A 13,007-nucleotide genomic window follows, 5' to 3' on the forward strand; every position below is an offset into this window, starting at 1 on the left:
TTTTTTGAACGTCAGAGATCTCACAATGCAATTCCGAATTAAAAGGCAACGTGAACCATCAAGGTATCATATTTGGGCTACTCTTTCATTTACATTCATTGTTAATGTTTGCAGAGGCTTTTAAATGAATCACTGCATCCAGTTTTTCTGTGTGTTTGTTTTTTCATAAATGTGTGTTTTAAACATTACAGCACACTTAAATAACCTTACAATCCACCCACACGGTATTTCAGGCAGACTAAGAACCATTACCCAAACAGAAATTCATCTGAAATACATCCTCAAGGTTAAAATGTGGATTTATGTCTTTGTCAGACATAATTACCAGGATAAGCACAGTCGTTCACATGAAAAAGATGAGAGAGAGGAAAAAGAAAAACTTGGTGGTTTGATATCCATCTATTCATTAGACCACTTTATTCTTTCAAAGATTCCAGTTTAAATAAACTCGCTGTGCCTTTATTCCTACGACTTCTGCTGAAAATTATACATTTCCCATGTAGAATTTCAATTTTTCTCCCACTTCTATGTTGTCATCTGGCAAGACTAAATTGGGTAATCCAGTAATATTCTAATTTGTATTTTTGAAGACTCAAAGGTTGCTTTCAGCAGCTGTATTGCATAATATTCGTTTTATCAATATCAAAGCTTATTCTTTTCTGTCTTCAGATAAGAGCAGGCTTTGTGATATCTGAAGTGTCTATTTCTCCATCCAGCTGCACATAGAGGCGTAGCTTTGCGATAAACCAACACGCTTCCCAGGAAGACTAGAAATACGAGGATCTTTAAGACACACTGTTTTCAGACCTTATCTCCATGTGCGCGCGTGCATGCACACGCGCACGTGCGCCCCAGCAGCTTCGGGTGAGCTGAAACGCGCCCTCCGGTGGCCGCGCTGGGAGCACACCGCGTGAGGAAAAAGCGAGTGTGTGTGTGTGTGTGTGTGTGTGTGTGTGTGTGTGTGTGTGTGTGTGTGTGTGTGTGTGTGTGTGTGTGTGTGTGTGTGTGTGTGTGTGTGTGTGTGTGTGTGTTAGAAACTGTGAATGGGGCTGGCGGGTAGGGGTTGTTCAACAGGCGCACTGTGTTATGCCGCTGTCATAAATAATTGGTCCACGCAGATGGGTGGTGATGTTAAGGGCGCCTCCATTAAGCTGGGAGGGAAAAGAAAAAAAAAAAAAAAAGAAAAACTTTGGGAGCGCGTTTCTGACTTTTAAATTGGCACCAGCTCTTGGTGGCACCGCAGCTGGCAAACTCCAACTCCACCTTGGTGTCGACAACAGAGAAAACCACACAAAAACCCACTGTTACCCCTTCGACATCCTGTGGCACCCAGCGGGGCTTAACAGCTATTTTCAAAGAGTGAGTGATAGACACGGAGTTGGAGAAGAATAGAGAAAACGGTGGTGGTCTTCTTGACAACCTGTTCAGCTCTCTCTCTCTCTCTCTCTCTCTCTCTCTCTCTCTCTCTCTCTCTCTCTCTCTCTCTCTCTCTCCTCACAGACAGGGGCGGTCGTTCTCAGTCTGCGCACATATTCTACTTGGCCAGCCTCACTTGAGTCCACAGACACAGCCCTGATTGAACGAGCGGAGCGGAGGAGCTCATTTTCAGAGCGCATGAATGTGTTAGAAGGGCTCCACTGGACTGTCAACGGCCACAAGCAAAGAGGGACAGACAGTAAAGCCATTCTAACAACGCATTTAAGACTAAATGTTCTATTAAAAGGGCGTCTGGGTGTATAGAATCCCCCCCCCCCCCCCCACCTTGCAGTGCTCGAGTTTCTTTTCTTTTTCTTCCAAAGGGAAAGTGCTTTTATCTCCATCTCTGGGAAGAGGGACTGTTTGGGATCGAGCAGCGGGGACAGTCTGCTGACCGCTTCTCTGTGCGTAAAAGTTTAACACTCCGTGGAGAATATTTCAGAGGTTTGGGAGCACGACAAAGTCCACATCTCACTCTCCTGGAATTGTAAAGCCCCCTTTGTACGCCGAGTGGAGGAGGATATACAACTTTTCAACAGTTTTTTTTTTTACGGAGAGGCACGGAGGCGGGTTGGTTCAGTGGAGAGCGGAGGCGTCGTCGGAGCTGAAGCCTGGAAGAGTGCGCGCCGCCCTCCGTGGCGCACTGACCCGAAGCACGGCACCTTGGAGACAAGGTACGACCCCGCGATTACGGGATTTCCACCGTCTCCACGCGTAATTTCGTTAGATGAATTACACAGTTACTTCGAGCAAGCCCAAACCTCAGAATAATTTCAGTCTTGCCCCACAACAATAAGTTGATCGTCCCTGCTCCAGGGCCAGTGAGATCCCACTTCAATGTCGGGCTTACTCCACTTAATGCACAAAGGAAATGTATTCCCCGCAAATGGCACCGTGACCAAACACACCGACAAATGATTCAACTTGGATAACTGCGCGCATTATAACGTGAGCTGTCAATACAGATGACTGAGTCATTACACGGTGAGTCAGGCGTCTGAGGAAACCCCAGAAGAGAGGTGATTATACCAGGTCTCCCGCTACTTTTCATCTGAATCTTAATCTTGCACAGAATAGACCTAATATTTGTGCACAACTGACAAATTAGAAAAAAAAAAAAAAGAAGGAGCTGCACGTGAAAATAAAAATGAAAGTGCATTTTCTCCCCTAAGGGCAGTGTCACCTATCACCTCCTATTAGTAGGAACACCATCATATTGATCTGAAGGAAAGGTGTTGTGTGTGTACGTGTGGGCTTCTGGGGTCTAAAGTGCACAACCCTACTTGTTGTAGTTAAGCCTACCTGAAAGCTGCAGTCTAATCCTTAGTTTTTCCTCCTGCCTGGACTACACACTGCGCCCCAGCCAGGGAGAGGACAGATGAAGTTTAGTCACGCCAAAACAGCAGACACAGCCATTCCTGTCAATCTGCGATTCTACAACACACATGCTTCTTGTAAGCTTCCCATCATCCACGATTCCCCTGATTGAATTACCCGCCCTTTAAGTTGAATGAAACGATGTCGTCCGAATTGCTCGGTGGTGTTTTCCCTGGACGCACGTTAAAGTGATAGTTGGTCACGAAACAACAGTTTAAAGCAGGTTGACCTCTTGTTTTCCATAAATCCCAGCGCTGTGCCTGTGTGTCACCAGTCTGTCTCCCACTCCTCAGGTAATGACGGCACGGAGCTGAACATGGAGTTTTTCTGGATTTTGTTATTTTCTAGTCTGTGTCCGCTTGCCTCTGGCCAAGGAGTTTACGGTAAGAATACATTATTTGCTCATGCATTAATATTATTACATCAACCAATCTTTTTTTTTTTATCAGTACAGATTGACCTTGCTCATTGGCAGCAGTGATGACAATTGGTTCAGTTATTAGACTATAAGCTTAATTAAGGGCTGCTCTGTGCCCCATACTGTCCGCCTCTCAGCACCAGACACAAATAGGAGGTGGTGTAATAACTGCTGTTTAAACCACTACACGAATATCTTCTGGGCGATAGACAGCAAATTATCCTGAAAGGGAGATATTACCTCTTTGAAGTCACAAGACTGAAGTCGGGAAAACATCCAACAATATAGTTAAGGGGAAACCCACATACTGTAAATCCATTTTAATTCCATTTTTAATGCAGGAATAAATCTTTGCAGTCAAAATTATGCATTACAAGAAGTAGACTGAATTGGATTAGTGCTTTATTACACAAAGTGTGATTATAGTTGGCTGAGGTTTACGATAAGAACCGAACAAAGGTCACACTTTGGCCAGGATTTAAGTTACCGTTTTGTCTTGAAAGCACTAAATCAGCCGCACAGAAACACTCATGTTTCAACAAGGGGATGAGAGGAAGAGCTCTCTGAGACGAAGCCCATCTTTGCTGGGTTAAACCGGACAATCAGCCTGCGCTTTTGAGGATACTGAGATTTGTCCCTCCTTACGACAGTCTCACTGTATTACAGAAGCGGAATTTCTTCAGCTACAGGCGTCTGGCCAGATATGCATCTTCCTGTCCCTTCGGGCAAGGCAAGCACACAAACTGATCTGTCAGCTGTGATACTTTGATTCTGACATTTGAAGGCGTGTGGCAGCCATTGAAAGCAAGGTCTGTTTAGTCATAGTAGCACAGAGTGCTGTTGTCATCAGCAATCCCGCAGTTCTACTGTCACACTGAGAAATGCTGACAATCTGTCATTTGCTGAAGCATATAGGCGCATGTTAAAGTCCCTGCTAACTAATGTGGCTTGTACCTAATACCTCACATTGACGCTGACATGTCGGTATTAGTGTAAACTGTAACCACTGTACAAGGGCAGTTTTCAGATCCTATATTTACCTTTAATAATGACTCTAAATGCTGCAATGCAACTACCATTTCACTGATTCTGTTGGTCCGTTTTTTATTTAAAAAAATCTAAAAAAACAAAAAGGGAATTTGGTAGCTCACACCTCACAGAGCAGTGTCTTCGCTCAGTGAGATGGGATGCATTTGCACAGGTGATTTTATCTGTTTTTAGGATATCTTACAAGAATTATTAAGATTTTTATTCCATCAATTATAGGCTTTGTTGCAACTTAAATTTACCGGTATGTCTCTGAAAATATCTCACCAAAGAAAGTTGCAGAGTTTTTTAAAACGTATTAGTTTGATTTTGTCTTTTAGTGCCAGCTGCCTCTTCATTAGTTTGATAAGTTCCTTCTCATAAGGGGACATTTCTTATTTTCTCACACTGTCTTGTAAAGAGATCATATCTCCAGTGTGCCCTGGTTCACTCTCGTCTGTTAATTTCCTTAAATTATGGCTGTATGAAATAGTTATTTTTTTTATTTTTTTTATTTTTCAGGACAATGTGACTGACATGAAACGCATGCGTCTGTGCCTCAGGGGCTCTGTAACAAATATGCATGGGTTTGAAGCAGCTACGCAGTCAGTGGTCGCTGCTCTCTCCAGTATTGTAGGGTATTTGTCTCATCTGCTACAGCATCCTTTCAGTCGCTGCTGAGGGAAGAATCCCAAGGGTTTGTGGGAATTGTACTTCCTTGCACTGGCAGGCTCCCTGCTCCCCCGCCGATCGAGTGGTGATGATGCTCAGCTGTGCCTACCTATGTTACAACAGTTTGGTGTAGGTAAATCATCATCCCTAAAAAGAGTCATTCAGAAAGCGCAAATTGTTTCGCAATTTACACAGTTTCAGTAAACAACTCGAGCAGGGAAAATTGGGAAGGGAGCCAACGACTTTGGCACGCCGTGTATGCAGATACGCATAAAATGGTTTCCGTCACTTTGGAATTGTTTAGCACTTGCTCTCGCAGACAGATGCGACTCACCGTCCGCCGGGAGCCTGACGGTGAAAGCATGCCTGATTGATGTCAGCGCTTTGGACGGCTGTGAGGTTCATTTACTGTAGCCTTCTCTGGGGTGTGTTGGGGTGTGTGTGTGTGTGTTTTTATCAGTTCACGCCTATGAATCTGTGTGTGCAGGTGTATATGCGAATGTGTGAAATGTGCCTGCGTGTGAGCCCCTGAGCGTGTGCGTAAGTGGGATGTGTGCAGATACACTATTCTTCCCATTGCAACAGTTCGCTGGCTCAGCAGGGACTTGTGGATCAGTCGCTGTTTCTCTCGCAGCAGTGTCGTATTGATTGTGCGTCTCTGAATTCTGATAGGCTGTCAAAAAGCTTGTAACACCTGTCTGTCAAATTGCAATTGGGCACTGTGGCACCAAGAAAATGTCGGCGTAAAGGATAAGACACGCACGACATGTTTTGTCACAATCACAGGGAGATTAGCCATGCAAATCTAACAACATGACTTCAGATATGTCTTTTCTTTCTGGTCCCTTTCCTCTTTGTCAGTCTGTTTACTCTTGAGAATACATATGCATCTGTACACACTGATCACAGACACCCTTACATGCAGTTATGGTTTTTTAAAAATTCCATTTCATATGGATATACTTTAATCCAAGGGGAATTACAAGCTTGATGTGGCGTTCATGTGCATCCACACTCACCACACTTAAGGATTAGTGGGAGGTTCAGAAAATTTCGAGACACTCTCGCAGGATTTGACTCCTCGGCTGAAGGACTCAACACACACAGTGTACCAGAAAGAGTGTCTCTCCGTCTTCGTGGAACTACAAAGCATCAGACTGTGTGAAGCAACAGAGTTCACAGAGACACCAAATTATTGATCGCTTGACAAAGTCACACAAAGCCATTAGCTGGTTGGTGCAGATGGAATCCAAACTGGATAGGCCTGCAACGTGATGCTTCATTATGTGCTTGTTAACAGGAAATTTAATGAACTTAAATCAATGATTTTGCTCAACAGTGCTTTTATTTTTTTATGAGGCGTAAGCAAGCCTGAACAGCAGCAGAGATGAGGCCTTGCCACTGGCCATTGAACAAAGCACTACCAGAGATGCACAAAGTAAAAAAGTTTGATATCCTTAAATTGCTCACAAATTTAACATCACTTTGAAGATGTGGCCCAAGGAACAATGAACGTCTTGGAAAACATTTCTCTTTTTTTTTCTTTTTTTTTCTTATCTTGAAACAGTATTTCTTAATCTGCAATCACAACCATTGTAATGGGGACTAATTTACTCAAATACTCTGAAGTACACATTGTTGTACTCAACTCAAGTGTTTCCCTCTTCCAAGTCTTAATTACAGTTTAAAAGTTTCTTCCTCCACTACATTTCTCATACATCCTCACCAGGCTGGCACATTATGCATGTGGCAGTAATATCCATCCCATGAAAGTAAAAAAAGATCTGAGTACTTCTTCCTCCACTTGCCACAGTACATTAGCTTGCCATGGTGCATGGGTTGCATGTGGTGACCTAGAAAGGGATCATTCTAGGTTTAACTGGCCTGGCCACTGGCTCCCCTGTGACTTTAACTTCCTCTCCGCATGTCAGCACTTTTTCTGTGTGCGTGTGTGTGTGTGTGTGTGTGTGTGTGTGTGCGCGTGTGATGTCTCATGTCTCATGCAGCTGAGCTTATTTTTGATGTTGAATATTGCCCTTTTCTAATAAGCATCCATAATTTATTGGTGGCTTTGAGGCAATAGAGGAGAGGAGAAGGGGAGCGACAGTGATGAAAGGAGATTAAGCCCGAGATGATGATAATCTCATACCTCCCACAATTTGCAAACTGTGCTCCTCCTACACCCTGCCTGCCCCTGCCCACCACCACTGCCTCCTCCACCCCAGCTGGAGCCAAAGCAACAAGCAACTACACAAATCTAGCACGCAGGCAGGCACACACACACACGCACACACACCACCTTCCCTATTTGCCTTGTGAATCCGATTTGCTGTGTCGATAATTGTTGGGTGACCTTTCTGTCCACCTTACTTTTAATTAAAAATCCTTTGGATTTAAATGGTCCTGTTTTTTCTAACCGAACCAATGAAAGGGATGGAACCAAAGCTGCTGAAATTTTAAGTTGTAATAATGAAAAGTTTAGTAGCTGCAAAGGCGTAAACGACATCAGACTCTCAAGCTCCTCTTGAGTTTTTCACCTCATTGTTCTGTGCTCTTTTTGTCTGTCGTCACTCATCTCTCCGTTCCCAGCATTTCTGATATATTTAATATTTTTCTTTCTTTTAGTTTCGCTTGTGTGTTGTAACATAGACCTTGCTGCTAATAATAAAAGGGTTATGCACTGAGAACACCCACATAATACAGTACACAACCTTCTTGTTGAGATGCTCTCTCAGATGATATTTATTTTGGGCCCATATGGCCCTTAATCCTCTCCTCTCCTCTCCTCTCCTCTCCTCTCCTCTCCTCTCCTCTCCTCTCCTCTCCTCTCCTCTCCTGTATGGCTCACCGGATATTAAAGCCTGACAACATTTCAATTAACCTACAGGTCAGCAGCAGAGCCATAGGCTTATAGCCACGGTGATATGTTGACTCTGGTTTACACCAGCTTTGCTACCTGGGGGTAAAGGATAAGAGCACTAAGACAATGTCGTGGGGGATCTGATTTATCACCCTTCCTCCAACATGTTGCACTCTCAGCCCAGGGTGGGCACGGGGCAGCAGGTAGAGCTCGCCAGCTTCGGACATGGAGGCCCTGAGTGAAGTGCCTCAATAGAAATCGTGGTCAGGCGAGTCTTGTTTAGAAAGGCATAAATCTGTGTTCCCACGTACTCATTTTAATTATGGGTGCAGAGAAACAATGTGAGGAAAGCAAGGATGGGATATTGGTTATACATAATTTTAGAACAAAGTCAGAAGGACAATCTGAATTACACAAAATTGTTTGGGCCTTTAGAGAAATATTTAATTTTATTGCAGGGAGATAAATTAGATAATTAATATAATTCTCAAGTATGTTTAGCAATAAGAGTAAAAACACCTGGGTTCACTTGCAAACTTCTGTTTTGTTTTTTTTCTTTCTTTTTTCCCCGAGGGTTGTGCCCTGCTATGTTTGGACACACTGTACTTTCTGCGAGCCTCCACTGAATTTTGTCTTGAAACTGTTCATCCATTCTCTTTGATATTTATGTTCAGGAATCTCATTTAGTCATATGAACAAGAGCCCATACAGGTTTTCTTTCCCAAGCACAAATAGACATGCATTTGGCAAGAAAAACAAAAGCAAAACATTGTTGCCTGTACCTTGTGCTGAATTAATAGATCATTCCCTTAAGTCTCATCCACTCTCATTTCTTTGCAGTGATGGTAGTCAGTTTCACACACACACACACACACACACACACACACACACACACACACACACACACACACACACACACACACACACACACACACACACACACACACACACACACACACACACACACACACACACACACACACACACACGGACACACACGTCGCGCACACTTCTTCGATAAGAGTGGTCCAGAGCTTAACAGGACGACGTGGGTGCCCTGTGGGTAGCAAAAACTGTCAGAGAAACTTCACTTTTCTCCTCTGTAGTCCTGTCACTCTGTCAGACATTATCAAGCACCTCTTACTGGCGGTGCTTCAGGAGGGACTCTCTCTCTCGCTCTCTCTCTCTCTCTCGCTCGCTCTCGCTCTCTCTCTGTTTCAAAACTGAGAGCCTGTGTTGAAAAACGTATTGGCATTTAAAAGTGTTTAATGATGACCTATTGTGTGTTTGATCTAAATGTCTCAGGAATTTAAAAAAAACGGTAAGCTGTGTGTGTGTGTGTGTGTGTGTGTGTGTGTGTGTGTGTGTGTGTGTGTGTGTGCGTGTGTGTGTGCGTGTGCGTGTGCGTGTGCGTGTGCGTGTGCGTGTGCGTGTGCGTGTGCGTGCGCGTGTGCGTGTGCGTGCGCGTGCGCTCGCTGCGCGGCCATGAGCGGGAGGAAACATTTGGCATCAAACTTATTCATGAACGCGACAGGACGGTTGTGAACAGCGGTGAGAACATGGCTTACATCAGAGACCGTCTGCCTCCACTTGCACATCTCTCGCACTGTCACGCTCTCTTCCTTCACGTCTCTCTCTCTTTCACTGTCGTCTCTTTTGTCGTCAACATTTGTCCTCGGTGCATTTCTATTTCTTTGGCTTTAGACTGCTTTTGTGAAATGCTCAACACTATTTAGTGTTGAAATCACAACATTGGTTAACTCATATTGTGAACACATGTTGAGTTAACCAATGTTGTGATTGGTTAACTCATATTGTGAACACATGTTGAGGGCTGTCCCAGTCCTTGTAATATAAGGAGATGCGTTTCTGCCTTACACTGATACAGTTTAATATTTTTTCACTGAAGTGTTTTTATTATGCCAGACAGACTGCATCTTGACATGTCCATACATGTCTACAATAACCAGTAAAATAGTTGTAATGTTACAAGAAGATGCTGAGAAACACATTTTTGTTTCAGACAAGCCTTTTTTCTCTTCAGCAGAGCAAGTTGCAGGCAGCCATCTGTTTCAGAATCGTTCAAATACGTTATCCTACAAGGTGAGGTCCATGCACTCAGTTGAAGCAATAGCAGAAAATCCATGTTTTTAGAGGATATGGATCCTGCACTTTAATTTATTCAATGAAATGTTTGTCTATTTTTTCCAAAGATTCTGAGAAATCTTAATATTTCAAGATTAGTTTTTTGTTTCAGTTATATCTATTTTAAAGTTTATGACATTCGTGAACTAACCTTCTGAAAATGGAAATGGAAAAGTGAAGGCAACCAGCATCTCCATGAAGCTTGTCAGCAGACTGACGCACGAAAGACTTTAACCAATCTCAGATGATGTAATTCCTCAAATCATTGCTGACTGCAGAGTCTTTACAATAGAATGAAAGCATCTTTGTTTCTAAACATCTCCACTCCTGCTTCGCCCCCTGGGGCCCTAATTTAAATGAATTTCTTTCATTTTCTCGGATCAGCAAAGACGACTATGAACCAATGATCCACTTTATTTATTTTTTTCTTCTTCATTGTCCAGATGAGAATACTTTTATATTGCTTTTGACTCACAGGTGCTCTGACAAGAAGAATGTGCCACTTTTAGCAAATTTCCTTTTGATATCTGTGTTTAGTCATCGACTCCATTTGAAGCTCCTCGAACACCAAACTCTGGATTTCCAAAACCACAGGATTTGTAGGGTTTCCTCAGTCTGCAGTGATCAGTCCCTTTCAGGCTCGGCCCACAAAAGAAAAAGCTTCATACCGACACTGGGGTCACCAGACGTCAAGTCTCACTGATGCATGTGGCGAGTAAAGGTTTGTGTGTGTTGGCCAATTCGCCAAACAAGCGATTGCAACTTAAATAATAGCAGAAGATACTGCTGGTTCTGATATTTGAAGCTATGAACAATCGTTTTGGTTTTTTTCCTTTGACGATGCTCCCAGAGGTTTTGGAAATTGCATTGAGGAGATGGAGCCAGAGAGGACACGCCCACACAGGAGGCCTACAACATCTCCTGTTGACTGGGTATCATCTTTAACATCATTAATTCAAAAATATCACAAACTCCAAAAGTAAAACATTTTTAGAAAAAAATAACCAAAAGTTACAAGTCAACAGCTGTTTTGTTTCTGAACTGATGCTGATACTTTGATCAAACTGTGCATCGTAGTTCATTGTGTCCTGGTCTGTTAGTTGCAAACTGTCTCCAATGATTATTTTTGGTCTTTTCATCATTAACTTACATATTTACTTATTTTTTTTCATTGGCAGACTGTGTCCGACATCTCTTATTCATCTCCTCTGGGAGCTTTGAAGGATTTGAAACTCACATGATAGAAATATTGGTTATCACAGATTATGAGAGCATGCACAATGAGATCTGTATAGTCACTACAGGAAAACCCCATACTAACTGGAAACGCTGGAATATCGTTAAGACAGATATCTTCTGATTTACAGGGAAGCAGGAAGCTCACACGCTGCTAAAACCACAGTTTCCACGGCTGCTCCTCCCACCTTCCTTTAGCCTTCCCTGTGGTATGCAGCGAGCCCACCAAACAACAACAAAACACTCCACTGCTGGTGGAGTTGGCCAGCAGAACTTTCTGACGGTGGGAAATGATCAACGCCGGAAATCTATCTTTTACTCCTACACACGTCGGGCCTCAATAATTCAGCGATGCATGCAACACTGGGATCTCGCCCTCTCCCTCTTTCCCTCTCGTTCAGACTGGCTCTCCCTGTGTGGAAAACCCCCTCTCTTCCCCCTTGTCAGGTCATGGCAGTTTTAGTAAAAAAAATTCTGGCACTTTAAATGTTTGAAATTTTTTAACTCGCTTGCTCTCACACCTTGCCGGTTGGTTTTTACCATGCGTCTCAGCCGGCTCAGAGGAGATGGGGTATAATCTGTCGGAAATGTTGAAAACCTCCCATGTTCTCAGTGTAGCAATTTACCTGCCACCAGCTACACATCCGGATCCCTCTCCTCCTCTGCTGCCTCGCTCATCCGGTCTTTACCCATCTGCTAAACTTTTATCTGTCAAAAAAGATGTTCTGCCATCTTTCTCTCGTCCCTTTTTTGCTCCTCTCAATGATTCTTTTTTTCCCATCCATATATCTACCCCCAGCATGTCAAGTAAAATGTTACCATTTTGTGCTTTCCATCCTTCCCTTCATCCTAACCCTTTCAGCAGATGCAACTCTTTAATTCTCCTCATCACTTCTCTTCCTCGCTTCCTTGCCCTCTCCCTTCTCGTCCTCTCTCCTCACTCTCCCTCTCTTTCTTTTCACCCAGCATCCTCTCCTCCAAAGCTCTGTCATCTTCTCACTATCATACTCTGATTCAGTGGCAAGCATCCACCCACCACTCCACTTACGGCATATATAGGACATAGTGCACGCTGTCATTGCAAGCTGCATGTAGGCTTTCGGGAAGCGGGAGGATGGCTGACACCAGTGAGCAAGGAGACAACCTGGGCATGCAGCAACCGCTGAGAAAAGAGGGCAGAGGTAAAAAAAAAAAAAGAGAGAGAAAATATGTTTTGAATTTAATGCTGGGTAGGGGTGTGAATACTTTGAAAATTTGCCAAAACAGACACATGACACTGATGTAGCAGTTGGCTTGTTTGTAAAAAAAAAAAAAAAAAAAAAAAAGTTGTAATTTATGTTACTTAAATAGTCTTAACATAAAGTTTCAAAATGTACATGCATCCACCACACTGCTCCGTTTACATGACAGATCTGAGCGTACCTGATTCTGTAATCCTTATTACATAATAATGTCATACATAGGCACTACTATGTCTGCTTTTATTTCCTTTCGGATGTTCAGTCACTCGTCCCTCTTGGTTGTCTCTGTACTTCATTTTTTCCCCCTTCCACAGTCCTGTCTCCTCGCTGCTCTTTCTGATTGAGTTTTTGGCATCGCTGTCTCTTTTCCTCCTGCTCTCTTTGTGCATTTTGTTCGCGTCTTACCTTGTGCCCGTTGCCAGCTCGTCTTTGTCCTCTGCTTCAAGTGTTCCATCATTTTCCTTTCGAGTTTGTCTGTCTGACAGACTTCCTGTGAACCACACCCTGCTGACCCTGTTCTGACCAAGACTTTTGGTGACTGAAGACTTTAATCCTG

General features: G+C 43.4%; 1 protein-coding gene across 2 annotated transcripts in view; it reads left to right on the forward strand.

Moving 5' to 3' along the window:
• The first annotated feature begins 1,560 nt into the window (after positions 1–1,560).
• The window catches only part of mdga1 (MAM domain containing glycosylphosphatidylinositol anchor 1), a 181,563-nt gene continuing 170,116 nt past the window's right edge, over positions 1,561–13,007 (forward strand). For both annotated transcript variants that reach the window (XM_080458769.1, XM_080458770.1), the window contains exons 1-2: positions 1,561–2,150; positions 3,147–3,236. In XM_080458769.1, coding sequence (XP_080314895.1) covers positions 3,170–3,236 — 67 coding nt within the window. In that variant the 5' untranslated portion in view covers positions 1,561–2,150; positions 3,147–3,169. The remainder of the gene's footprint in view (positions 2,151–3,146; positions 3,237–13,007) is intronic.

Source organism: Lipophrys pholis (assembly GCF_963383615.2).
Source record: "Lipophrys pholis genome assembly, chromosome: 2".
Taxonomy (NCBI): domain Eukaryota; kingdom Metazoa; phylum Chordata; class Actinopteri; order Blenniiformes; family Blenniidae; genus Lipophrys; species Lipophrys pholis.